The sequence below is a fragment of the Alternaria ethzedia genome (assembly GCF_023757985.1).
Source record: "Alternaria ethzedia strain BMP 0044 chromosome Unknown scaffold_39, whole genome shotgun sequence".
Classification (NCBI taxonomy): domain Eukaryota; kingdom Fungi; phylum Ascomycota; class Dothideomycetes; order Pleosporales; family Pleosporaceae; genus Alternaria; species Alternaria ethzedia.
Genome location: NW_026056232.1, coordinates 88,354 through 114,895, shown reverse-complemented (window position 1 = coordinate 114,895; position 26,542 = coordinate 88,354). Strand labels below are relative to the sequence as shown.

Here is a 26,542-nt window from a genome sequence, read left to right as displayed (position 1 = left end):
GATCGGTGCAATGGCAACGGGAAATACGATGGACACGCCCATTCTCGATATCCAAGAGCTCGTTCGACCTGCGATCTGCGCGGTTAGTAGTATGTCAAGACCAGTACGTTGATCAAAGCGGAAGTCTCTTCTGATACTTTCCAACCGCGTTTTTGTACTGTTAAGATACACAGCAGGAAGTATAGGCTTGAAGTTTGTTGTAACGACCTAGATTATACGAAGCCAGGGTCGCATCAAGATCGAGGTTACAATCTGCTATCGTCAGTGCAGCGGTTTCGTGCAGGATGTCGACAGGAATTTCCTGACACAGGCCATGGAAAGGGCTAAATTAGGTAGAGACTAAGTAGATGGTCGCGGTTGAGTGTACTATAATAACTACATGACCACCCCGCGTAATGGATAACAGTCATCAAATACCTACCTGCATTATACATTCTGATAGAGGACGTACATTTGAAAAGCATTTTCTTCAATGTAGGCGTTAAAGTCATTTAAAAACTTCCAGATCAATCTTCTTTTGCTACTGTAGTCTGCAATATATTCGGGATTTGAAGGGGAAAGGAAGAGATGAACGGCTTAATCGATATGATATGAAATGCATTCACATTGTTCTGTTAACCCGCAACGTCTGCCATAGCTACGACAAAAGTATATCGAGATAATACATATCGTTGCTAGTTCAGCATAGCCATGATCTGAGTGAACCGCTTCTACGCGCTCAACATCCAGCTCCGATATCCACTCGTCACCACGCTCCTGGCTCTTTTCTCAAGCCTAAGCCTGCTCTGCCGCCTTGCGCATACGCTTCTCATGCTTCTTGTGCCTCTTCTTCGTCCTCTTCGCATACTTCTCCAAAGTCGCAATACGGTTCTTCGCCCAGTTGGGACCGGCGTCGGGAGGCGGGGCTGTAGAAGGATAATACGGTTAGCCAATACATCGTATAGAGTAAGCAAAACGCAGCAAGAGGACTCCTTACTTCCAAGGTCTCCTCTAAGCAGACGTTCCTTCTCGTCCTCTCGACGCTCATGCTTCCGCTCGAAACGTTGGTGACGGTGTCCGGGCGATTCGGTGCGACAGCTCTGGGTGCGCTTCGGGTTTCGTGGTTTGGGGTCGTGCGGGTTCTGCGAGGGCATCTTGGTAGGGTGCGAGTATTTTCCCTTGTGGTGGTTAGGCATGCAACATGTTATGAAACTTGTCTCTCTGATCTATACCTTGCCCGGGTACCAGTACGGGTCGTTCTCTTTGGTGTAGTTCTTAGTCAAGTCGCGTCTGATACTCCTCGCGCTGTCCTCCCGGTCGGCATGCTCGTCGTCATCAGTCAAAGGGCTGCATTCACGTTCTCTGCTGTCATCGCGACCGGTTATCGGTCCCTCATCGCGATCACCCCAAGGACTGCGTGGACGACGCTCATACTCATAGCTGGGTTCACGTTTGAAGCCGTCTCTTGAGCGATCGCGTTGTCGATCATCGAATGCGCGCCTCAAATCGCGTCTATCATCACCATCCAGACGGTCGCGTGAACGGTCTTCGCGATCACGGCTGCGCTCGCGCCTGCGATCATCGACCCGGCGGTCGCGTGATTGATCATGTCGGTCACGACTAAGCTCGCGTCTGCGTTCATCTCCCCAGCGGTTGCGTGAACGGTCGTCTCGCTCCCGGCTTGTTTCACGTTTGATGTCGTCGCCCCAACGGTTGCGAGGACGTTCCTGACGCTCACGGCTGGGCTCACGTCTACTATGATAGCTATCATAACCGCGGTAGGTCTGTGGGTAGCTGTCGGCGCGTCCCTGTGGTTCGTCGCTTGGCTCGCGTTTGACGCGATTGTCGATGGGATCCTGGAAGTCCGACATCGCGCCGCGGGATGGAGTAGTCAATGCGAAGAGAGTGTAATGAGAACGAGAAAGGAAAGGCGAGCGGACGGATTGAAGTGACGGAAGAGAGACCGGACGCGGGTTTGAGGAAGCGACAAAAGAAATGACTCGTCGTTGCGAGCTTGAAGCCCCGCTGTGACAATCAGGGAGGAACGACGGCAGTATACGGAAGGGAGCAGCGGGCCCGCAATGGCCTGACGACGCGTCCCGCGTTGGGCGCGTATGCTGACACTTTATCAAGACTTACGCGCAATCCAATCTGCACACGGTCGAGATACCTCAGTCTTCGCGATGAAGACGCCACATGATGACTTATCTCACGCGCAGGAGAAGAAAGTAGCCGTACCCATGACGTCACCACGCTAGATCGCATCCATCTCGACAGGCACGGCCGAACACGAAGGTCACAAAGCTGCAAAACACTGTTGCCTCGGATTACCATATACTTCCATAGCAGCCGCCACAGTATCGTACGCGCACATATCGGACACAATGTATCTTTTAACCTCAAGCTGCACTATCGCAGCAACTATACACTTACAATCGAAATTCTCACCGCGGACCAAAGATTGAGACGCGACTAACAGGGCCACAACCCATCTCTACAAAGTCGCGATATGGACAGCGTATACACCGTCCGCGCCTCACCAGGCGAAGGACTAGGCTGTTTCGCTTCCACGACCATCCCCGCGGGTACGCTGATCCTTAGCGAAACACCCTTATTCAGCGTCGCCGAACCGCGCAGCAACAGCGCCGTAGTCTCAGCTTTTGCTTCATTAGACGACTCGCAAAAAACCCAGTACCTATCCCTGTACGCGCAGAAAACCTACAAATTGAAAGAGAATGGAGAAGAAGAAGAGGCAAGAGTAATCGACATCTTCAACTCCAACGCCTGGCAAACTGGGTCAAAAACATCCATCTGCCCCCTCGCCGCGCGCTTCAACCACAGCTGCATCCCCAACGCGTCCTTCGCATTCAACCCGCTCACTGCGAAAATCACAATCCACGCCATCGTGCCCATAGCATCAAATTCCCAAATCAAACTAAGCTACGAGCGACCCTACCAAACCACCCTCTCACGGCGCGCAAAACTATCTTCTTACGGGTTTACATGTACCTGTCCGGCGTGCAGCGACCCCACCCCCGATAGCGATACCCGGCGCGCGCGCATGGTGGTGCTGGACGCGCGGATCCGGACGGGGCGGCGCCAGCTGTGGAGACGGCCTGTGCCGAAGGCCGCGTTGGAGTTGTGCAGGTTGCTTAAAGAGGAGGGGTTGGTGGGGGAGGCGTTGGGGCTTGCGTGGCATGATGCGGCGGTGGGGTGGAGGAGGCATGGGAGGTTGGATATGGCGGTGCTGTGTGCGGTTAAGGAGTTGGAAATCGCGGTGACGTGTTTTGGCAGGGAGAGCTTGGCGGTGGATGTTTCGACGGGGTTTTTGTTGGGGTTGAAGGGGGAGATGGGGTTGAAGGGGAAGGTGGGTGTTGCTGTGGAGGCTGAGGAGGTTGTGGGTTGCTAGAGGGGGTGTCTTGGTATGTGGTCGAGGTGTTCTGGTTTGGTGTTGAAGCATGCTCTGGGCATGCCGATTCTTCCATATCACATTCCCGCTTCCCTGATTTGTGGCGCAGTGACGATATGTACAATGTGCCACACTCACAATCAAGCTTCCATCTATAGCAAACAATGGTCCACCACTTCACATATTCCCTCTTAATGTATTTCCTCCTCGCAAACACATCGTTTCTACCCTCCTAACCTGCACCACTACCTACCCTCTAAACCAACAATCCAACCAACCAACTCCAGCATGACCAAAACCCCCCTCCCTTCCCGCAAGACTTCAAAAGCCGATCAAATCGTGCGCCTCAAAAGCATCATCCAGCCCCTCACAGCCTACCCGTCTCCCGCATCAAACCCCTCCCATCGAACTTCCAGCATGCCGCACATGTCCGAATGGCTATGTCCTCACTGCTCACATATCAACCGTGGGGAAGGTGGCAGTGGGGAGAAATGCGGGGGGTGTGGGAAATGATGATGATGATGATGATGATGATGGTGGATGAGACGGATGAGACGGATGAGACGGAGGGAACTGTCTGCGTTTGGGGATAATCGTACCAAAGTCGAGAAAGGAGAGAGACTCTAAAGACGACAAGTGGTTAGAGTGTGGGTATCAGGATAGGGAGATACGAGTAGACGAGAGGAGGAGGGATGAAGGAATAATTGTCGAGTTTTGTTCCGCGAGCACACAAGACCGCGCAAGTAGAATGCACAATTGTCTTGGCAGAACCCGTATATGCTGATATATGCCGACTTTCCCAAACTCCCATCGCTATGCATAAAGATGTATCATCAAACGTATTTCCAAATTCATCGAGTCAATGTTGCGAGCAACGGTGCATGGGATTTTTTGGTACCCGGATCTTTACAATTCGGGTATCAAAAAAGTCCCATACGCCGTTGCTTGCAACACTGACTGAATCATCAAACGTGACCTTCTCTATTCCTCTCTTTCTCACAAATATCTCATCTTCGCCTACCTGACCCGAAGCCGCTTTCCAGCAGGTTCAACACCGCCCTCTTCCCTCGCCGAACTATGCGCTTCAGGACCAGTCCAAACCTGACTCTTCACAGTCGAGTGAACAGTCGAACCATTGCCCTTCCCACCGACACTCCCCTCGTTCTTCTTGTCCTCTTTGACCACCCCAGCCTTGCCCGTTCTCCTCGGCCCCTCAATAGAAAAGGAAAAAACCTCTCTCTCGGGCCTCCTCGACTTCCCCGTCGCCGGCTTCCTAACAGCATTGACATCCTCCTCCTTGAACAGCTGCCCCGTCCTCTTCGTCGCTTCCTTACCCGCCTCCGTCGCTTCTTCCACAATCTCCTCGCTGTAATGCCACATCAGCGCGATTTCACCCCTTACAAGCGCAGTCGCCCAGAGACTGAGCAGCACGCCTGGAACGAGCCAGAGGAGAGCAGGTTGCGCGTGGTTCATGAGATGCAGCGCGGCGAACGTGGCGACCAGACCGCCTACATAGCCCACGAGGGAGGCATTGAAATACGTTTTCGGAAAAGTGAACGGCGCTTCCTCTTTCTCGTTTTCTTGGGGTGCAGCAGACTCCCACAGCGGGCGTCCCATGAGTGAATGCGTCCAGAAATGGTCGCTCCAGCGGCCTGCCAGGGGTGTAAACTCCGCTTTCACGACTGTGTCCTCGGCTCCTTCAGTTGTTGCTGAGACGCGTTTCTGGCGGCGGAGGTAGAAGAGGTAGAGATCGAAGCGCAGTGCAAGGCCTATCATGAGTCCAGGGATGATGATATCGCCTAGACCGAGCATGGCAGCGGCGTTCTTGCCCGAGGGCGTGGTGGCGGTGCCGGGTTTGGGGAACATGAGTTTGATGGGGACGTCGAGGGAGGATGCTACTGTTACCATGAGAGGACTGGAAGAAGTGGTGTTAGTAGTGTTCTGTGCATATGGGTGAAGGAGGAGAAGTACGTACGTGAAAAACACCATGTAGATGTCGTAGAAGAACAACCCCACGAGTATCGCACTTCCAGTCGCAAACGTCGTCGGACTGATGACTTGGATACTGCCATATGCGAAACTGAAACCAAGCAGGTTGGTCAGGTACCATGTCTTGTCCACCAGGTTGAAGTAGACGAGCGTAGCCAGCGCTACCACAGCACCGACAAGCGTGTGCGCGCCTACTCTAGCTTTGCCCGCCAGCGCGCGCTCAAGATACAGCTTCAGCGTCCACTTATTGGAGGGCATCGCGCGGTCCGCCCAGAGCCATTCTTTCGCTCCATCGGAAAGTGGTATGCGCGCGAGGAAGCCGGGGAGCGGGCTTGTAATGGGCCCGCTGGCCTTGGTGTTGCCTGCGACAGGAACCGCCCTCCCTGCCTTGCCGTCGACATGGTATAGCGCGCCCCCGAGCACATGTCTCCTTGGGAATATAATCGAATGCCCAATATCCAGCACATCACTAACCAACTTCGTCACAGCGAAGAACCCAAAAACAGCAAAATACGCATTAAGCGCTTTACTCAATATACTCGGGTCCTTGAGCCACTTCAACAAGAAATACAATGTCGCCAGCGAAATCCCCGCGAACAGCGGGAACAAGATAATATGTCTCGGTGAGAGTCCTTCCATCTCGTTCTCCGGCTCCTCGTCCTCCTCCTCGTCTTCAGAGTCGCTGTCTTCATCTTCGGCGGCGGCGTCGCGACGGCGGTCTTTCCGACTCTTTTTAGGGGGTTTGGCGGCGGTGGAGGGGCGGGTGAGCGAGGCGTGGGCAGCGGCGTAGATGGGGAAGAGGGAGGCGAGGATCATGTGGGCGTAGACGGGGAGGAGGGGTTGCACTTTTGTGAAGGCGTAGGCGGCGGTGCCGAGGGCGCTGGCGACGAGGCTGGGCTCGGTGTCTGCCATGGTGCGCAGAGGGGTGGGTATGTGTGTTTCCCGCTGGTGGACGTTGCTGGCGGGGATTTATAGAGTGATGTGGGAGAGTGAGAGTGGGTGGTGGTGGGGAGGCTGCTGATGAACCCAAGGTTACAGAACTCGATAACCCTCAACGTGGCCTATATGCAACCAACCACAAAGATTTCGAACGTCAATGAAGATGAAAACATCCCGAAAGCATCCCACGTCCCTCCACACAGCCTATTTCGTCGCGCATGCAGACAGCGACGCGTAAAGCATCCTGCAAAGCGGCACAGTCGCGTCCCTTCGCAAACAAATTCGGCATGCAAACCAATCAAACATGACGTCGCCGCATCGCGTCCAGCCAAACACCCTGATCGGCGTTCGTGCATGGCCAGACCAGCGACGGCCCAGACCCAGAATAGCCCGTCTCTAGATCTAGATCTCGGCCTGCACGAGCGGGACCTTGCATGTTGCCCCCCCCCTTCCTTCTCTGTCTTCCGCGCTCGAGCGTGGAAGAAGGAAGATCACCTCGTCTTAGAAGCTGTCGTCTTGGAAGCTACCAGACCTAGAGAATTCCACCGCCTCCGCCTCCCCCACGTCCGCCACCCACCCATCCATCCTTGCATGTTCTCCCCCCTTCCTTCACCGCTTGAAAACGATTAAATCATTCGTGCGACGACTGCCGCGTCTCATGATCCAGCATGCCTTTTTTGGCCCGACCCCAGATGGCTTTTGGCCTAACCCGGGTACTCGGTATAGCAGCTTTCGGTGGTTAATATTAGCATAAAGGTGCGGAGAAAAGCATGTAGCCTGCATACTCAAATCCTAAGGTCAGTAAGGACCGGAATAGACGCAGTAGTAGCAATAGAGAAAAAGCATGAAGTAGATGCGCAAATGTGTGTTCGTATTGCTACCGAGTGTGTGTATAGTTGTGTTGCAAATGTATGCTGTGTGTTCTTCTGTTTCCTTCTCCAGCTAAACTATGCCGAAATCCACTGCCACCTGCCAGTCTGTCATACTTGCATTCTGCTCCTGCCTGCTCAACGACTCTGGACTGCAACAAGCTCTCCAGAACTTCCCCTCCATCCCCTAAATTATAAAGAATGGAATTCGTGTGTCGCGTACACTCGTGATGTGCTAGAAGTACGCCCCACAAGAAAAAAAGATAAGTTCGTGTAGAGAAAGAAGGAAAAAAGAAGCAAGAGCGCCGAATGTGCTAAATCGAGAGAGAAGCCGAAACACCACACTTGTGCAAACAAAGGAAAAAAGCTTAGCAGTCTGATGAGAAATGCTTGTGTGAAACGCCCGAGAGAACAACCGGATTACAAGAGGGATATTTTGCGTGCAAAAGACAGGGAAGAAGCAAGAGTCAAAAGGAATAGGCCGTTGGGTGTGGTTAGACCGGCTGAACCACAGCTTTTGGGCAACAGCAACAACACCCCCGAACGCGCACGCTAGTAAGACAGGGAGATAGGAAAAAGAGTTGTAGTGATGGTGTGATGGTATCAGCAAGGTGTGAGCCTGCTAGAGACGTTCAGGTCGCGGAGCATGTCAAAGGACATGCCGTCGACGTTGACGCGCTGCTGTGACTCAACGTACACGTCGTGCACGTTGGAGAAGGCGTTGCCCTCCCAAGGCGATACAGCAGTAAGCCTCTTGTTGTGTGGGTGTGGTGGTGTGACTGCTGCGATGACAGCCTGCTTCATCTGCGGGGTGATGGCCAGGCGCTTGCAGTCAAAGTACGACGACGACGACACCGAAGACGAGGTATACGAAGGTGCTGACGTCGAGGTGAGCTGAGGTTGCGAGGGGCAAGACGAGGAGGGGTAGTCGGCGACGTCCTCGTCATCATCGTGTTCTTCCTCAGGCGAGGAACGTGGTAGTGCTGACGGGTCAGGAAACTTGAAGGCTTTAGCCGTAGTGGGCTCTGACTCTTCCTCTAGCGGCGTCGACGAAAATAGAAACGACGAATTGTGGTGCGAGGTCTCGTAGTAGCCTAGGATGGACGGCGTGAAGTTGCTGCCCTTGGAGTTGGGGCCTTGTTCACTGGAAAAGGTATACTCCGGGAGGGGAAGCGCCTCGTCATCCGTGTCGTCGTCGGTGGAGCTCCACGCCGAGAATTGACTCTTCATCGGCGGTCGCACTGGGGGTATCTCGATGGCCTTGGGTCCATCCGTCTGGCGGCGTGCATTTGGGTTTGGCGACGATGGCACTCGAGGAAACGATAGATCCGGACACGATCGGGGAGAGAGGGATGAGGTGGGGCGGTGGTCGGATTGGTACGTCGGTATTGACTTGAGTTGGTTCTTGATGAAAGCGGCAAGGTTAGCGGAATAGTCGCCTAGCGTGGGTGACATATTCCGAGGTTCGCCATCGTTTACATGTGCGACCACGGTCGAAGTGCTGTTATCCGTGGCGTCGGATGGCATGCGAGAGTGAGACCATTTTGCGTCAAAGGGAGATTCTTGATCTTGAGGGGTGGGTAGCGCGGCGAGGCCTTCGAGAAACTTGAGGTGGTCCTGGGGGTTGAAGAGACGGTTGACTTCGTCGTCGACGGACTGGTTGCGTCGAGCTCGGCGTTTCCGGACGGCGGCTCTGCCCTCAGCAAGAATAAGGAGTGCCTCTGGGGTTGAGCAACCCAGAGCCTCAACAATGGGAAACGAGTTACTTCTTTGTCTCTGCATGCTGTGTCGGGGGCTCGCCCTGCGAGGGGATGGCGAAGAGTGGTGGGAGTCCATGGTGTATATTAGTCCGGATAGAGCGGGAGAGGTGCTAGTTCATGGCCGCAGAGCCGCGGAGTGAGTCGATGCTGGGAGCGAGGAGTCCTAAATACACAGTGCAGGTTGAGGGCAGACGTCCAGGGGGTGTTGTGACAGTGCTGGTCCACGGAGCAAAAGGAAAAGAGAGTTGCCGCGTGTAAAACGGATGGCAAGGCTACTTTGAAGCCAGAAAAACGGTCGACGGATCAGGTCAGGATGGCATTAGTGGCCCATCTCGCTTCCCAGGCCCCAGGCAGCCCTAGCCCGACAAGAAAATGCTCTCCTATGGGCCCAAGCCGAAAAGTACGAGTTGGCAGGCAGGCGTACGGGCACATGACGTTTACAGCCCTCGACCAGCGACATGGGTGGGTCTTGCACGGCCTTGGAAAAGCGCACACTCAGGATGAACTATGCTGCACCCCTGGATGGCGTGCACCCATCTGCCGGATCCCGCTGGCGTTTCGCAGCGCTGCCCAATGGGGGCCGAGAGGGCGTGCGGCCTGTCATGCGCCGTCTGCTACCGTCGTGGCAAAGCACCGGAATCTCCGTTTTGCCATGGAGGGTTCGCGTTGGAGCGCCTGATGGTGAGAAAGCTCGCAGCCTGTCAGCGGTGGTGGAGGGCCTGCGCAGACGTGCCGCGACAGCCTGCGTGAACCATCGTACCCACATCAAACGAGGCCTGTTGCGTGAGGTCGTGGTGATCATGATCGACGCTACCCTTGCTTTTTTCCCTCGCTGTGCTGTTTCTCCAAGGCCTGATCAGCCCTGCCACTGATGCGTTTGGCCCGACGATCTGTCTCTGACTGGCCGCAGCTAAGATAAAAGTGCGATCGATCAGCACTGGCCGCGCAAGCGAAACTCTGCTGTACATGTAAACGGCGGTTCATGTACCCTCGCGTCGTCGTGATGTAGGAATTACACCTCACCTGCGCTGCATACACGGGCGCACTCGTAATTGTCCGAGGTGGGTGAATGTGCGCCGGCCTAGAGCAGGTACGCCGAAAAAAGAATAACCGGCCCGACTCGAGCAGACGCGACACTGGTCCGAGGCTGAGCAACGCGTTCGCATCACGAAACCCGCGATAGAGTTGGATTTCCAGGGTCCTGAAGAGTCATACCCTCCGTGCCGATGCCATTTGGTCGGATATCCGGTGCCGTGTGGGATTCGATAGGTCCGACTGTGGCTGCCATACCGTAATCACTGGCGGCCTCCCTCCGATAGCCTCAGCTGTCAGACTGAAACTGTCGCACCGACAATTTACTTTGTACTGCACTCTGCGACTCACTGGTAACCTCGTGAACTCTCAAGTCACCCCTCATTTGCTTTTCTCGTCGCCTTGTAAGGCTTCGGCTGCGCCCTGGTGCTCATCTTACCCCCGTCCAAGCGTCGCTTCCTGGCCATGTCGGGCTGTTTCCGCATGCAGCTTTGGTCGCCCGGGCATCAACACCGCATCTTTTTTTTCACGATTGACATCATCACCGCGCTCATGAGTTGTGCGCATGCAGCAGCCTGATCAGCACGGTGCGCTGGATTTGCCCGAACAACTCCTCTGACATGCGAAACCACGACGCCCCGGGCCACCGTCCGAGCCTCGCCGCCGTCGCTACCAAAAGGGCTGCCTGCCCAACGGCGGCGCCTTCCCGGATTGCTTCACTTTCTCGCTGGCACCTTCCTGCATGTCTGTGTCTTCAATTGTTTCACCATCCTCGACGGCAGTAGCCCCGCAGGAGGTATGCCATTGTGCGACAATCCCATCTTCGATCCCCCACCACCTCTCACCACCTCACCATCTACTGCGACACCTACCCGCCCATCTAACTTTGCATTCTCACCCCATCTCACGTAATGCGTTCGACCGCATCCTAGGGCACCATCACCACACCCCCCGCCGGTCCTTTTTCCTAGAGTCGGCACGATCCGACCAACCCATGCTATTCGGCAATTATATCGCGGGCCTTGTCATTCTCTCGGTGCTACCTCTGCTTTTTATCCTGGCGCGCTTCTACTCAAAGCGCACGCGACTACTGCCATGGACTATTGACGATACGTTTTTGGTGTTGGCCCTGGTATGGCCTGACCCCTTTACAGAAGGCACTCTCTAACCACGTCGGGTAGCTCCTTCTCTACGTGGTGATGGCAATGTTTATTGTTTGCGAGTCGCCCACGTCTGCGATTCATACTGCGTTGCTAATACGACGAAGCGATGGCTGCTAGTCTTGTCCGTCAACACATGGTGACAGCTGCCACGGCGGATCTCAAGCGAACGCTGATAGTATGACATTCTTGCTGTGGATAACATTCTGGCTGTGAGGCGGGCGCTCACGCTCACAGATACTGTGGCTCTTCCGGCTTCCCCTAGCCATATGCACAGCCTTCACTCGATGCGCGATTCTCATCTTCTTCATTCGGACCTTATACACCAGGACGTACAGCTGGTTGAGATACGGTGGTATTGTCAAACCTTACACATCCACCACCATCCGGTATCCACATGTTTATTAATCCAAACCACAGCTCACTTCTGTACCATTGCGGCAATCGCCTTAGGACTAGCGTCTGTCATGGTAATCGCGCTCCACTGTCGGCCGATCAAGCAAAACTACACAATACCTTTCGAGGATCCACGATACTGCTTCCGACTAAAGCCCTGCGTGGTCACCATAGCGGTGCTGGGAGTAGTCCTAGATGCGGTCATCTGGTGTCTTCCGCACTATGTGGTTTGGCATCTGAAGCTGCGCCATTCCCACAGGGTGGCTGTGTCGGTCATATTCGCATTTGGGTTGTTGTGCGATCAGGGACCATCCTCTCTCAGTCATGGCTAACGTGAGTAGCAACATGTTCATTGGTGCCTTTCGCGTCGACTCACTCGCCGATGTCGCATACCAAGGCGACGTGACGTACGGCATGGGCAACACTCTGATGTGGGCAATCGCCCAGATAAGTACTGGAATCATTGTAGCATGTCTGCCTCATCTACGTCCTCTGTTCGATTGCATTCTGCCACGCCGGCTCATCCACCTCAGCACCCGCAAATCCAAGACTCAATCCAAAGCCTCTCAGGTCTCAGCTCAGTCTGTACTCGTTCCTCCGATTATCCAAAGCAGAGCTGGATCCATTGTTGTCACTACGCAGATCGCTGTTCAGCCCGGTTCGCCAAATCTGTTACCACCTCCACCACCGCCGATAGATATCGTGGATGGGCAGCTTGACCCTTTGGGCCCGATATTCCACGTTGAGCCAGGACCTGCGAAGCGTACGAGGGTAGTGTCATATGATTGTGGTGTGTCGCCGCGTGGTTGTGGCCTTCCTTACTGAGCTGTGGCTGATGTCGTGTTTTCTTACAGATGCGCACTGTTGCATACACTTCGCTTCCTCCCCGCATACCTAGTTTGGTACTTCTCTGGGTGTTTGAAGCCCGACAATATGAGATAGTTATTCTTCAAGTGTTAGGACGTACGTGGACCATCCAGCCGCCGCCAGCTGAATGATTCGCTCGTCCCTCAAAGCTGTGACGCCTTCAAATCTCTTCTTGAAGTCCGCATCCGTTGCTAGACCCAACTGGCCCCTGCTGTTGTCTCCCGCCGCGAACAAAACTCTTTTGACCCTTCCTTCCGTCTTACACGTTTGGGCTGCCACTAGGATGTGGCCATGACCAACCGCTACCTCATACACCTTTGCGTCCTGACCATCTATCCGGACGTCCAAGCACTTGACAAACTCCTCTTGAACGTCATCAGTACTGATGCCCGTTACCAGTGCGCTCGTTTCAGGATTGCCATTCAGCACGTCCAATTCTTCATTTGACCCAGGACATACCTGACCCCATAAGAAGAGTTCGCCGTCCGAGTTGAAGGCCGCGCTCATGTACCCGCCCGATGCCACCTTCGTGACGTAGGTCATCTCAAGGTAAGGCACGGGCGCAATGTCTAAAGCACCATCATACGGTCGGCCCAAGCACTTCTCATACCTCGGATCCCTTGTCTCCGTCCAAACGTGCCCATCGGCGTCTAGCGCAGTCATCGTCGTAGCATTCCCAACGCATAGCGGGAATCCGCCAAGTTCGTAAGGAAGGACCGTTACTCCGGTCCCCTCACCCATCTCACCGGCCTCAAGATAACGCCGGAAAGCCGCAAAGTCTTTGACCCGCACCACCGACTCCACAGCCGCGGAACGATGCTCAACGTAAACCAACACATGCCCCTCACTCCCGATCTTCACATCCCTCACGATCTCAACCTGATCGCTTATGGTGAAAGTTTGTATGTCTGGTACGCCAGTATCCTCGATCTCAACATCGGTACCAAACATGACGACCTTCTGATCCGCTGCTTTCCGGTCGATGTCCTCCCCACTCTTGTCAGTCAACACATACCCCCTCAATCCATCGTGCATCGTGCTACCGAAGAAGATGATCTCGCTTCCATTATCGCGATTTGGACCAAGAGGAAGCGCTCGTCTCAGATCGCTGTCGCTGGTCAAGTATTCTTTCTGAGCAGCCGTGAGGCCTGTGCCCATGTACCGAACGTGTGGTTCCCCAACACCATCACCACTACCACCATTCTTATTCCCCTCTCCATCATCTCTATTTCCATGATCGACTGGGTTGCTGCAAGCGACCACAGCGTCGCACCAACCCGCCCAGAGCACTCTGATGCTCTGTGCCTGCAAAATACACCCAGTGCTCCCCGCGCTAGTCCCAGGGCGAGCACCCTCGTGTTTCACGCCAAAAGCGTACAGCCGCATAGTGCGATCCCGACTTGTCTTGTAGCGGACGAACAACAAACAAGCTGTTCGAAACAGAAAGTAGAAACGAGAACGACAGAAGCAACACAGGCCGTTGGGATCTGTAACCAATGTTGTCGATCGTTCACGCCTCTTCCCGTGTCGATCTGCGGGCGGCGTCAAATGCGTGGGGTAGGTGTGGGTTGGGGGTGTGGGTGGAGGTGTTACCGTACCAAACATTTACCGTGTCGCGTAACGTGTTGTGACAGATTCATGGATCGGGCCAGATGATCTTAGCGTCGACGCGACGCGACGCGCATTAGAAGATTCGAAGACGCAGGACGCAGGACGCGTTCGTTTATCCCTAGCGTAGGCGCGTACGTACGCGTCCTTCTTCCAAGCTTGCTGTTCTGCGGTCGACCCCGAGTGCGCGCGGAAATCTTAACCTCTGAAGCTCCACACACGATGCGCTTTGTCTGGCGTCTGTGTTTCCATGATTAATCTTAATTAAAGTTGCATGTTTGGTAGACTTTCGCAAACAACTGTAACAGTGACAGCGCGGGAAGCGGGTTGCGGGAACCGTTTTCTTTACTTTGCGCTTCGCGTCGCATTGCCATTGCTATATTGAGTTCGAAACATTGCCCGTTCCTCCATCGTCGACGGGTCCCCCTCAACTACATGTGGGATGACGTAGAACGGTGTGTGGGGAAATTGCGATGACACCTGCGGGTAGCAGAGCCTCAGGATAATGTCACTGCCTTAGGTGGCGAACTACTAATCAAGGACGTGGACATTGGAACGGAGACACGAGGGGAAGTTGGAAGGATTGAGTTAGGCGCCCTACTACCCACGACTGAGGACAGCAGACAGCACAATGCCAACCATGTCAATCCATCACGCGCGTGCATCATCATGCAAGATACGCGAGCGACATCCCAATCTCCTCGAATCCTTCGACCTATACCAACTGCGTCATCTGCCGCTTCTTCTGGTGCTTTCCCCGCAGCCCGCTTCCTGCTTCCTTGATCTCGTTTATCACAATAGCCCTGGAGTGGTCTGTTCGCATCGATAGGAGGACACGAGACGAGACGAGAAAGGAAGGAGCGAACCGAAGCTGACGAACCCCTCATCCGTACCATGAATAGCAGAGTTATGGATTAGACGAGCACCCAGTGCCACTTGGTCATACCTAACCGCTGGAAGAAGGAAAATAGCGAGGACTTTGGTACGAGGCCGGCGTAGGTGGACTGCCACCATGAGGCGAAGGTACCTGCATACAATGATTGTGTTAGCGCTTTATTCCAAGTCGAATCATTTTCTTCCCGTTCAATTCGCTTGACATTTCCGTGCCTTTTCCTTCCAACCGCTTTTCTTTGGTCACGAAATATCCCAAAGTTGTTTTGCTTTTTGTCGAGTTCCACGGAACGTACTGTCGCATCTCCATCCCCTGAATTCCCAGCTCGCTGGAAACGAAGGGGAAGTAACACCCATACTTTCATACTTTCACACTTTCACACTACACGTACCTTCAACCGGCCCCAGTTCAGCAAACCCAAGCGCTTCCAACACCCACGGCGCGACGATAGCGAGGACGCCCAGGGCAATGACGGTGCACATGACCGGGTGCTCGATGACGAAGCCCTCGATGCTTTGGGCCGCTTCCCACGCTTTGTCGCAGGCGGTGGAGATGGTGGGACCGAGGTGCTCGTGCGACGCGCGGAGAGCGGTGGTGAGTCGCGAGAGGATGTGTTGGGCGAGCGTGGTGCGCCAGCCGGAGGGGCCGACGAGGGCGTCTAGGTGCATGCGCAGGTGGGCGCCGGTGAGGCGGGTGGTGAGGAGTTTTTCGACGACGGAGTCTGCGATCTCATCGGCGGGATGTGGGTTATCGTTGTCGTTGTCGTTGGCGGCAGCGAGCAAGGCGACTTTCTCGTCGGGGTAAGTGGTGTGCTCCGGCTCCTCGGTGCCGCAGGGGAAGCAGGCGAGAAGTGCTTGAAGACGTGCCATCGCCATGTTGACAGCTGTTTTGGTGGTTGGTTGTCGATGGTGAGTTTGTGGTGAGTGCGATATTGATATGTGTTCAGGCTTAGCGCTTGTGGCACTGCTGCGCCGCAGGAGCGGTGATGGTGAGGGTGACACAGAGCTGCCTCACCCAACCATTTTTCGAACGCCACAAGTATGCGACGCAGCAGAGTATAGGGAGGTAGGCTGCAAGGCTGCGGACAAGGCGCACTCCATTTCGCGGAGTGCACATGTCAAAGTGCCTCAGATTGATGTGGATTAGCATGTGAACAACTGCGGTCATATGCGACGTCTTTACGAACGTAATCAACACCTTCCGCTGGCATACACTCGCCCCCAAACCTTGGGGAGTCTTTCAGATGTATTTCTTGTCCTGGACGCAGTGGGACACATTCTGGAGTAGTGCTGTTCTGTATATCATCAGTCGAATGATGCCGTAACAACAGGCGCAGGACGAATCATGTTACCATATCGCAATGGTAGGATTGAGTACTTAAGGTAAAGTTGAACAAAAACGACGTTCTCCCAGGTCCGCACATATCCGTGTTGTTTGTTCCGCTGAGCACTTGCCATGTCGTCTGATACTCTCTTACCTTGACTGGACACCGCTCAGCTGCTCTTACCTTCACCTCATCTTGCAGCACGCCAGCTGTCTATAACTACCCTGTGACCGCCACTTTGGTCTGTTCAACCACTTCTCGTTCATCACTCCAACTCATCACTTCACACGATCTGGGAAACACTAGGATAACCCATCTCACAACTCCCTCATCAATCACTACACAAGATGGGCGGCCACGCCTTCAAAGGACTGTATTGTCCTCGCATCTCCCCAGCTGTCTACGCAAAGGTCAAAGCAGAGACGAAAGCTGCGCTGCAGACTGTCTTCGCGCAAGTCGTGGTACCGACTGAGATGCCCGGCAAGGTATGCTTGAATATCCCGAGGTCTGGTGTGCCGTTTCCTTACTGACACGAACAGGATGACTACGGCGACGTCGACTTCCTAGTCTGCTCCCCTCTCCACTCCGAAGGCACGACCACACTCGACGCATTCCCCTGGCAAAGCACCGTCTCCCTCATCAAAGACGTCCTCGATACCACACATGGGCGCCAAGGCTTTCTCACCAGAGACTGCATGTACTTCGCCATCGACTCGCCCCACGGCGAAGAGAACTACTTCATCCAGATCGATGTCAAAGTCTGCTTCAAGCCGGAGTTGTTTCACTGGTGTCACTTCGAGCTCAACTACGCTAGCAACAGCAAGATGATCGGCAGTATGGTCAAGCCGCTGGGCCTCACCATGGATCCTGAGGGTATACATGTTCGTGTTGAAGAGATGGAAGAGACGAATTTTCCTGGTAGCATGGTGTGGGTTAGCAAGGATCCGAAGGATGCGCTGAGGATTGTGGGGTTGGATTGGAGGATCTTGAATGGGGTATTCGAGACTAAGGAGGAGAGTAAGTTCTTGATCTGTCTTGTTTGTGAGTATCACTGATGGGACTTTTAGTCTACAAGTACTTGGCTAGCTCCTGGCTCTTCCACCCAGGTCACTTCGCCGCACGACTGGCCGAGGAAAAGTATCATGAGCGACTTGAGGACCGCGCACCGTACTGGACACACTTCATCAAAGAATGGGTTCCGCAGCACTACCCTGGCTACCGCCACCTCCAGCAAACTACAGACCCCGAAGAGGCCAGTAGCAAAACCCACGAGCACGTCGAAGAAGACCTCTCAGCATGGCAAACGCGCACCAGAGCAGCTGTCCGCAACAAAGTCTTCACCATGTTCCCGCATGTAGCAACCGCATACTACACCAAGCGCGCCGCATGGGTCAAAGAGCGCGAAGAGCAGAGACTGCGCGAGCTCATCACCCAAGCCATTCCAACTGATAAGAATGGATGGAGTAGCGACATATCCGTTCCGACTATCGTTGTCAAACATGCACAGCCCATGACACCCGATCTCGAACCCACAGCTACAGGCGAGCTAACACCGCCGTTGACACCACCGCTCACGCCCGGCTTATCTATCGACCACTCGCCGATCTCACCGAGCGCTTTGGTCCCACCTCCCCTCTCCCCATCTCTATCAACCACCACCTCCCCCTCCCCAGCCCTCTACCTCTACGTCGACGCCCTCCCTTCCACACCACCCCTCCCATTCTCCGCCTCCCCACCTCCACCCAACATGTCCCCTTCCGCCAAACTGCTCTGCCTCTTCCGCTGGACACTCTTCTGCCCCTCCACCGGCACACCTTACCTCGCCACCGTGCCGCGCGACAAGGACTTCACGATGGCATGGACAGATGCGCAGTATGCTGGTGCAACGGATGGGGTGTTAGTAAGGTGGGCGGAGGAGGTGTGGTGGAGGGTTTGGGTCAGGCAGTGCGTTGTGAATTATCGCGGGATGTGGAAGAGGAGGTTTGAGAAGGTCGAGAGGAAGGGGGTTGTGGAGGGGGGGATGGGAGGGGTTGAGGAGAAAGCTGGTGTTGAGGGGAAGGAGAAGGGGGTGGTGAGTGTGGTGGGAGAGAGGGTGAAGAAGGTTAGGGGGAGGTTAGGGAGGTTGAATGAGAGTTTGGTTGGGTTGGTTTAGGTGGGTTGTATTGGAGGTCGGTGGTGAGGTGGGTATGATCATTCCCGTATATCTCTGGGATGCGGGATGAATTTGGAATTTGGAGTTTGGACGGGACTTTATTCGGGATATCCCATCTGGGCACTACATTGCTCATACGACTCTGCTTACGATGATGGCCTTTTCTCGAACATATCACATCACAGGAGTCATGGCTCCGAGGAAGCTAGAAATCTTGAAAAGGTGTTCACTTTACATTTCGCTCAGAATGAGCAAGCATGAATTCTGCAGTGAGGTTCTCCTCATCTCTTGCTCATGATCCCAATCCACAAAAGATCCGTCACAGAAGACTTCAGACGTCGATCAGCGTTCCACGTCTTCCGCACAATACAGAACTAAGCAAGACCTCCCACGCCGATGTTGAGGCTTCTTCCGCTCTAGACAGCTTGAATTCGAAATCCGAAAGGAGGCCTCAACATCGGCGTGACCGATCCTCCAAGCTTCCCTACCATGCGAAAAAGACTGCCCATGCGGACACAAGTGACTTCAAATGTTGCAGCGCATTCGACGCATCACGCTAGTTTCCGAAGCGTCCGTTCCGACTCGGAACCCATACCCCACACTTGATCGACACCTCCTCCGCTGTCAGCCCCTCAATAATGACGCCAGCCAGACGCTCTGGTCCCAACTCCTGCAAGCCATGCAAGCTTGCAAGGACCGAAGATGAGGGGTCGTCATATGTCATAGACTGGGTCTGGCTCCATTGTGGGATCAACGTGCCTTTTGTCCTTTGCAACCATTTCCCACTTCACGATAATATACGCGCATCTCGTTCTACTGTCGCGACGAACTCTTTGTATCTTGTATCTTTGAACCTTTAAAATTGCTTAAACGCGACGCGCGCAACAACCCCCAAACATGTCCAGCGACAAGATGAAAGCAGTCCACTACGAAGGTCCATTCAAAGTCTCGGTCAAGGACGTCGAGCTGCCTAAGATACAGCATCCGGATGATGTGATTGTCAAGGTTACGACGGCGGCGATTTGCGGGTCGGACTTGCATATGTATCAGGGACGGACGGCTGCGGAGGCGGGTCTGGTGTTTGGTCATGAGAATATGGGGACGATTATCGAGGTGGGGTCGGGCGTGACGCTGCTGGAGAAGGGGGATAGGATTGTGTTGCCGTTTGTGAGTGTTGCATGGAGATGAAGTGCGGATGGTTCTGATGTGGCTCGCAGAATGTCGCCGACGGCAGGTGTCGCAATTGCGAGGAGGGCAAAACAGCGTTCTGTACCGGGTAAGTCGAACTCCAATAAGGCTATCATGCACCAGTCCTAACAATAGAACAGAGTAAACCCAGGCTTCGCCGGCGGCGCTTACGGCTACGTAGCCATGGGCCCGTATCAAGGCGGCCAAGCGCAATACCTCCGCGTCCCCTTCGCCGACTTCAACGCCCTGAAACTACCCAAAGGAACCGAGCATGAAGCCGACTTCATACTGCTAGCAGATATATTCCCAACGGGCTGGCATGGGCTGGTCCTCGCTGGCTTCCAGTCCGGCGAAAGTGTCGCGGTGTTCGGTGCAGGTCCTGTTGGTCTCATGGCAGCGTATAGCGGTATCCTACGAGGTGCAAGCAAGGTCTTCGTAGTCGACACAGTGCCTGAGCGACTGCAAGCTGCGGAGAAGATCGGATGCATTCCTATTGACTTCCGGAAGAGCGACCCGGTTGAGCAGATCATCAAGCTCAATGACGGTATGGTGGATCGCGCTGTCGACGCGGTAGGTTATCAAGCCGTGGACGCGTCTGGTAGCAAGGAGAAGCCAAACGTTGTCTTGGACCAGTTGATCATGGTGACCCGGCCAACGGGAGGCTTGGGTATTCCAGGTTTGTATGTGCCGGCCGATCCAGGAGCGCCTGATGAGCAGAGCAAGAAGGGCCAAATTCTGATCTCGTTCGGCAAGCTATTCGAAAAGGTATGTTCGTGGTCCGAAGTTGTGTACCCACCACTGACGACCGTAGGGCTTGCATCTTGGCACCGGGCAGTGCAATGTGAAGGCGTACAACAGGTATCTCCGCGACATGATTGTATCGGGCAAGGCCAAGCCGAGCTTCGTCGTGTCGCACGAGATTAATATCGACGACGCGCCGACGGCATACGAGAAGTTTGACAAGAGAATCGAGGGGTATACGAAGGTGTTGATCCATCCGAACGGAGCTCTGAACTAGTTGGACGTATGAGTAATTAATCTACATTCCATTTTCGAGTAACTCACGTTCAAGCATTGAGTGTCGCGTTGATGCGCTCTGTCATGCGATCGCGCCGACGCCTGGCTGATCTCGTTCCCCCGCGCTAGTATCGCTGCATCGCCATCGCGCCGTCGTCGACGAGGTATGCCTTGACAATCTTGACCTCCTCAACAGGGCGGTCTTCCTTGTCTGTCTTGACCAAGCCGAGCTTCTTCACGATCTGCATCCCGCTCTTGACCCTTCCAAAGATGGTGTGCTTGCCGTCCAACCACGGAGTCGGCGCCAATGTGATGAAGAACTGGGAGCCATTGGTGTTGGGACCGGAGTTGGCCATGCTGAGGATGCCTGCACCCGTGTGCTTGAGCTGGGGGCTGATCTCGTCCTCGAACTTGTCGCCATATATGCTCTCACCTCCTCTTCCTGTACCCGTGGGGTCGCCGCCTTGGATCATGAAGTTTGGTATTATGCGGTGGAAGATCAGGCCGTTGAAGTAGTTGCGCTGCGTGAGCGTCGAGAAGTTTTTGCATGTCTTGGGCGCGTGGTCGTTGTAGAGTTCGATGACAATGGTGCCCTGCTCTGATTAGTAAGGGTGTTTGTCGTACGAGAAGTTCAACGTACAATAGTGGTGTCGAGCGCGATGTCGGTAGCCATGGTGAATGTGTAGTTGAGGGTATGAGGACTGTGATGGCAGCTTCCCCACGAGCTGGAATTCCATGTGAACTTTGGGGCACGGACCGCCGACCAGCCACACACCCGCCACAGCTACTAGCTCAGAGTGATGATTCACAGCGAACAACCTATTCTGACATTTGGCAACCACAACCTCATCAACAAGAACATGGATCTCTCAACCTGGGCATTGCCCCAGCTATCGAAGCTTGTTCCTCTAGACGATGAGTCACTGAAGCAACTGATATCATATACTGAGTCACTATCGCCCAAAGAAGCAGCGGACCATCTGCAGAATTTCTTAGGCGACAGACCGCAAGCACTTGAGTTTATCTCTTCATTTAACAACCGGAGAAAGCCGAAGCCTTCCAGCGGCTCTGGCCAGGCCCAAGTGTCGAATGGCATGTCAGAAGTACCCAGGGCGAAGCCAAAGAAGAAGAAACCCGGTTTGAACAAACTTCCGCCACCGCGACAAGTAGAGGACCATGGCAACGTATCTGGTGCATACCTCAAGAAAGATGAAGAGGACTATATGGCTGGCAGTTCAAAACCCAAGGCTGCCAAATTCGGCTTATCAGAACAACCCGATGGGTTACAATTACCAACCTTCACTACGTCATCGGGGACATCCACGCCCAAATCCCGTGGTGTCTCGCCTGCTCCGCAACCAGCAAAGAAACTTCCAGGCCAACTCATCTCGGATACGAAACCCAAGGCCAAGGCAAAGGTCAATGTTACTGGTGGCACGCCCATGCATGGTGCCTCAACGGCACTCAACGATCTGGAGTCCGCAATCAGAGCGCTTGAGATTCAGACGAACCCTACTCTTGCCCCACAAGATAACAGCAAGCGGAAATGCAATTGCATGGCTACCAGGCATCCTTTGCTCGAAGCTGCGCCAAACTGCTTGAACTGCGGAAAGATCATCTGCGTAAAGGAAGGCATCGGCCCATGCACTTTCTGCAACTCAGCTCTGTTCAGCGCCCAAGACATCCAATCTATGGTGCGCGTTCTCCGCGAAGAGCGCGGAAAAGAGAAGATGGCCGCCAACAACGCGGGCCAAAAGCGTGCCGATGTCTCGCTCGCACCACGCCCATTCTCAACACCCCGCACAGGAACACCCGCATCTTCCAATCCCGCCTCGGACGTCGAGTCTGAGAACGAGAAGCTCGCAAAAGCAAAACAGCACAGAGACAAGCTGCTCGCCTTCCAAGCCCAAAACGCCAAACGAACTCAAGTACACGACGAAGCCGCCGACTTCGAAACCACAACAGCCGGCCTCAGCATGTGGGCCAGCCCCCAAGAACGCGCCATGCAGCTCAAGCGCCAGCAAAAAGCGCTGCGCGAGCAAGACTGGAATGCGCGCCCAGAATACGAGAAGCGCAAAGTAGTCGCCAGCATCGATCTCTCGGGAAAGAAGCTTGTCAAGCGCATGGCTGCTACCGAGAGGCCGGCTACACCCGAGAGCGAAGATGAGCCACCCGAACCTACTCAACGGCCCCGAGATGGGAATACGCTATCGAGTGGGAGCGGGGCGTTCAGCAAGAATCCGCTGTTGGGTGGACTGATTAGGCCGACTATTAAGGTCCAGGAGAGTAAAGGCAAGGAGAATGCGGGTGAAGGTGGGAGGAAGCAGACGTGGCGTCGCGTGCAGGATGATAACGATGATAATGAGCAGTGGATCTTGGATGGAGGCGTTTATGGTTCGAGAGCGGATAACGTGAGCTTGGAGATGGATGGGCTGAGATGATAGGTGCCATTACCTCCCTTACCGAAGTAACTACATTGATAGTGCTACAAAGAACCAGCAATCAACATCCATCCCCAAATCATCACGCAAATCCATCTCAGTGAAAGCACAGCGGTCGCCTTCCAACAAGCTCCCCCATCCTCTCATTCTACCTAGGCAACTCGAATCAAGAACACAGTCTGCATGACCCCCGTAGCCGAACAGCCGTACTTGTGGCGTATCAAGCATCCACTCCGGTGTCGCTATTGTACATACGCGCGTGCGAGCATAGCTCACGGGACTAGAGACCATGCATCTATACGGCAGGTCAAGCCCATACTCCCCTGTAGGTATCCAACGCGGACTTTTCTCCGCGCGAATAGGACCGAAGGGGAAAGCCGCGCGGAGGTGTATTGTGCGAAGAGCGAAGAGCGAGACAGCGAGTGAAGAAACTGCCGTGGTCCCAATTACCCGTATGTGACATCCCAGCTGAAGCCCTCTCCTTACATACGGAATCGCCGCACTACCTCACCACCTCACCATTCCAAGGTTACCAACACCAACCCACCGTCCCCCGCCGATCCCCGTTCACCTTATCCCCATCCCCAGGTTTTCCAACGAAGCCATCTGAGATCGACAAACCTCGCCAAAAGCTTGTTCAGCCGCTTCTTTGCTTGTTGCGACAAGCTCGACCAAGCAATTGCGGGGTACATGTGCGCTAACACTTTGTCTAACCCCATTCACAACTTCCCCCGGTGTCCCATGGACATAGTACGGAAGGAAGTGATAGGCTAGCTGGGTAACGTGGCGGAAGTGTCAGGTAGGCGTGTTGGAAAGTTGGGAAAGTTACCGCGGATGTGGTGGGAGAGGCGAATCCAGATGCGCGGATGGGGATGGTGGGTGGATGGGCTAGACCGTGGACTTGGGGCTAGTGTGAAGGAGGATAATGGAGGGAAATGGAGGAAGAGGGACGATGTGAGGACTAGTTGGATGTTAGGTGGGAAATACCCCGCAGACTGAGTCGTGGGTGGGGAATGTGATGGACGGCCCTGGTAGGGGGGCGTGGTGAAGGCAAGGGTGAGTTCCAATTACATGGATGCATAAGAGCCCCGCTGAGCCTCCAAACGAAGTGTCAGTCAGTCTTGCGAACACTTTCGTTTGTGTTATTCAGAGTCTCCATTCCTGTCTACGAGGGTTTCTCCATACGTAGACCATGAAGAACACGATGCGAGACCACAGCGATGGCTCTGGTACGCAATCCTACACCCCAACTTCACACTCACCTACACATGTACTAAGCCAATTTAACAATAGATGCCTCAGACCACTCCCCCTCAGCCTCCAAACCAGCCTTCAACCACATCGAGCAAATCCACACCAACGAGCAAGTCCCCGGCCATACCAACTACTACGAAAAAGATGGCTTGCGGACAGCCGGCGACGGCGAGGACCACGATGCCGAGCAACCTATGAACTTTAAGAGACTTATGGCTTTGGTCGCCATGGCTTTCCGTGCGTAGAGCCCTTCCCAGACGACTGATACACAACGGAGTTCTTCTCACTAACGCTCAAAAACAGTCTGGACAGGCAGCCAAATCCCCGTCTACCTCTTCGGCGGCGTCCCCCCCTACATCTACGCCGACATAGGCGGCACAGACCGCTGGATCTGGTTCATCCTCGCCAACCTGCTCTCCCTCGCCGCCGTGTGCCCCTTCGTCGGTTCCATCTCCGACATCGTGGGCCGCCGGTGGGTCGCCATGATCGGCGCGTGCTTCCTGATCCTCGGCATGATCATCTGCTCAACCGCCCATTCCATGAATATCTTCATTGCAGGAATGGTGTTTAGCGGTGTGGGCGCGGGCATCAACGAACTTACGGCGCTGGCGGTGACGAGTGAGCTTGCGCCGACGAGTCAGAGGGGCAAGTATGTTGCGATTTTGGTGTTTACGATTTTGCCGTTTTGTCCGAGTGTGCTTTGGGCGCAGCTTATTGCTAGTCAGAGTCCCGGGGCTTGGAGGTGGATTGGGATGTGGTGTGGTAAGAACTTTTCCCTGTTATCTAAACGACGCATGAGAGGGGAAACTGACGATCTTAGGTCTCTGGGCTTTCATCGGCCTCGTCTTGACGTTCGTGTTCTACCACCCTCCTCCCCGCGTCAACAGCGTGGGTATGAGCCGCAGAGAGGTTCTCGCGCAGATCGACTACATCGGCGGTTTCCTGTCTGTTGCCGGTATGATCTTGTTCATGATGGGTATGCAGTGGGGTGGCTACCAGTACAAGTGGTCCAGCGCACACGTGCTCGCGCCCTTGATCCTGGGCGTCGCTTTCCTCGTTGCCTTTGTCTTCTGGGAAGCTTACGGAGCCAAACATCCCATGTTCCCCAAGCGACTTCGTCAGGAGCCCCGGATTCTTGGGCTGACACTCGTCATTACGTTTATCTCTGGAGCCAACTTCTTCTCTATCCTTATGTTCTGGCCGACGCAGGCGTTCAACGTTTATGGTCATGATCCTGTTGGTGTTGGTATTAGGGGTATTCCTGTTGGGTTCTCGATTCTGGCTGGTGCCTGTATTGTGCTGTGGTTGCTGTCTTTGCTCCGCGGTCATAACAAGGAGCTTTTGATCGTCTCGTCGATCATGATGACTGCAGGCTGCGGTGCTCTTTCTATCGGCCGTGTGGACAACTTGTACCAACTGTGGGGATTGTTGGTTCTCGCTGGTCTCGGCATTGGTGGTATCGTTGTGCCCGCATCCATCATCTGTAAGTTTCACGCTGCGTTGATCGATGAACGCGTTGCTAACTTCAACAGCCACCATCATCTGCCCAGACGACCTCATCGCAACAATCGCTGCTCTGACCCTCGCCATCCGCGTCATCGGTGGTTCCATCGGATACTGCGTGTACTACAACGTCTTCATCTCCAAATTCGTTCCCGCCGCAACCCACTACATCGGCGGCGCAATGGTGACCAAGCTCAACATCACATCCCCAGAGATCATCGGAGAGGCAATCGCCATCACCGGCGGATCGCTTCTCCCGCTTCTCCATGAACTTCCGGGTATTAAGGATGTGCCCGGGGCGTACGAGTTGGTTGTTTATGCTGGCCAGCTCGCGTACGCCGAGGCGTACAAGTACGTGTACTACGTGAGCATAGCGTTTGGTGGAGTCAGCATCATCGCAGCATGCTTCTTGGGTGATATTTCCAAGTACATGGACGACCATGTCGCTGTGGTCATGCATTAAGCTGGCTGTAGGGTGCTGGAACGCAGTGGATGTGTAGCCGAGGTCAGTAATTACAATCGAGACTTTATTTGAACGCTTGCGTTTTTGAGATTAAGCGTCCTGCATGGCTGTTGATGTTCGCAGCGTAGGTAGACTTGGCTGCATTGCGACTGAACGATGCAGAGGCTGTGATTGACTGAGCTTTGAAGACTTGCGCTACAGCTAGCGGCGCGATGTGCGTCATAATCGGCGAACACCTCTCGAACACCGCAGCATTGTTTGCTTCTGGCAAACCTTTGATAAAGTCAATGGAGGCCACTG

The 26,542-nt window shown here is 54.4% G+C and overlaps 10 protein-coding genes across 10 annotated transcripts; 4 read left to right on the top strand and 6 right to left on the bottom strand.

The window, feature by feature from the left end:
• Positions 1-774: 774 nt before the first annotated feature.
• On the bottom strand, positions 775-1,417 carry J4E87_009809 (uncharacterized protein; the record flags this gene model as incomplete). Its single annotated transcript, XM_049381383.1, has 4 exons — positions 775-905; positions 977-1,157; positions 1,212-1,339; positions 1,414-1,417. The coding sequence occupies 4 exons, from the start codon at positions 1,415-1,417 to the stop codon at positions 775-777; spliced, it is 444 nt and encodes a 147-aa protein (XP_049228877.1).
• Positions 1,418-4,405: 2,988 nt separating this feature from the next.
• On the bottom strand, positions 4,406-6,289 carry J4E87_009808 (uncharacterized protein; the record flags this gene model as incomplete). Its single annotated transcript, XM_049381382.1, has 2 exons — positions 4,406-5,303; positions 5,364-6,289. 2 exons carry the CDS (start codon positions 6,287-6,289, stop codon positions 4,406-4,408), a joined length of 1,824 nt encoding a protein of 607 aa, XP_049228876.1.
• A 1,499-nt stretch (positions 6,290-7,788) lies between these two features.
• On the bottom strand, positions 7,789-9,021 carry J4E87_009807 (uncharacterized protein; the record flags this gene model as incomplete). The annotated part of the gene is made up of 1 exon (XM_049381381.1): positions 7,789-9,021. The coding sequence occupies one exon, from the start codon at positions 9,019-9,021 to the stop codon at positions 7,789-7,791; it is 1,233 nt and encodes a 410-aa protein (XP_049228875.1).
• Positions 9,022-12,475: 3,454 nt separating this feature from the next.
• Positions 12,476-13,558, bottom strand: J4E87_009806 (uncharacterized protein; the record flags this gene model as incomplete). The annotated part of the gene is made up of 1 exon (XM_049381380.1): positions 12,476-13,558. The coding sequence occupies one exon, from the start codon at positions 13,556-13,558 to the stop codon at positions 12,476-12,478; it is 1,083 nt and encodes a 360-aa protein (XP_049228874.1).
• A 1,364-nt stretch (positions 13,559-14,922) lies between these two features.
• J4E87_009805 (uncharacterized protein) lies at positions 14,923-15,775 on the bottom strand (the record flags this gene model as incomplete). The annotated part of the gene is made up of 2 exons (XM_049381379.1): positions 14,923-15,035; positions 15,292-15,775. 2 exons carry the CDS (start codon positions 15,773-15,775, stop codon positions 14,923-14,925), a joined length of 597 nt encoding a protein of 198 aa, XP_049228873.1.
• Positions 15,776-16,571: 796 nt separating this feature from the next.
• On the top strand, positions 16,572-18,376 carry J4E87_009804 (uncharacterized protein; the record flags this gene model as incomplete). Its single annotated transcript, XM_049381378.1, has 3 exons — positions 16,572-16,709; positions 16,764-17,241; positions 17,292-18,376. 3 exons carry the CDS (start codon positions 16,572-16,574, stop codon positions 18,374-18,376), a joined length of 1,701 nt encoding a protein of 566 aa, XP_049228872.1.
• An 897-nt stretch (positions 18,377-19,273) lies between these two features.
• J4E87_009803 (uncharacterized protein) lies at positions 19,274-20,582 on the top strand (the record flags this gene model as incomplete). The annotated part of the gene is made up of 3 exons (XM_049381377.1): positions 19,274-19,539; positions 19,705-20,329; positions 20,376-20,582. The coding sequence occupies 3 exons, from the start codon at positions 19,274-19,276 to the stop codon at positions 20,580-20,582; spliced, it is 1,098 nt and encodes a 365-aa protein (XP_049228871.1).
• A 124-nt stretch (positions 20,583-20,706) lies between these two features.
• On the bottom strand, positions 20,707-21,254 carry CYP1 (heme binding; the record flags this gene model as incomplete). Its single annotated transcript, XM_049381376.1, has 2 exons — positions 20,707-21,174; positions 21,222-21,254. 2 exons carry the CDS (start codon positions 21,252-21,254, stop codon positions 20,707-20,709), a joined length of 501 nt encoding a protein of 166 aa, XP_049228870.1.
• Positions 21,255-21,381: 127 nt separating this feature from the next.
• Positions 21,382-23,022, top strand: J4E87_009801 (uncharacterized protein; the record flags this gene model as incomplete). The annotated part of the gene is made up of 1 exon (XM_049381375.1): positions 21,382-23,022. One exon carries the CDS (start codon positions 21,382-21,384, stop codon positions 23,020-23,022), a length of 1,641 nt encoding a protein of 546 aa, XP_049228869.1.
• A 1,192-nt stretch (positions 23,023-24,214) lies between these two features.
• J4E87_009800 (uncharacterized protein) lies at positions 24,215-26,242 on the top strand (the record flags this gene model as incomplete). The annotated part of the gene is made up of 5 exons (XM_049381374.1): positions 24,215-24,251; positions 24,316-24,513; positions 24,580-25,038; positions 25,097-25,759; positions 25,809-26,242. 5 exons carry the CDS (start codon positions 24,215-24,217, stop codon positions 26,240-26,242), a joined length of 1,791 nt encoding a protein of 596 aa, XP_049228868.1.
• Positions 26,243-26,542: the final 300 nt, after the last annotated feature.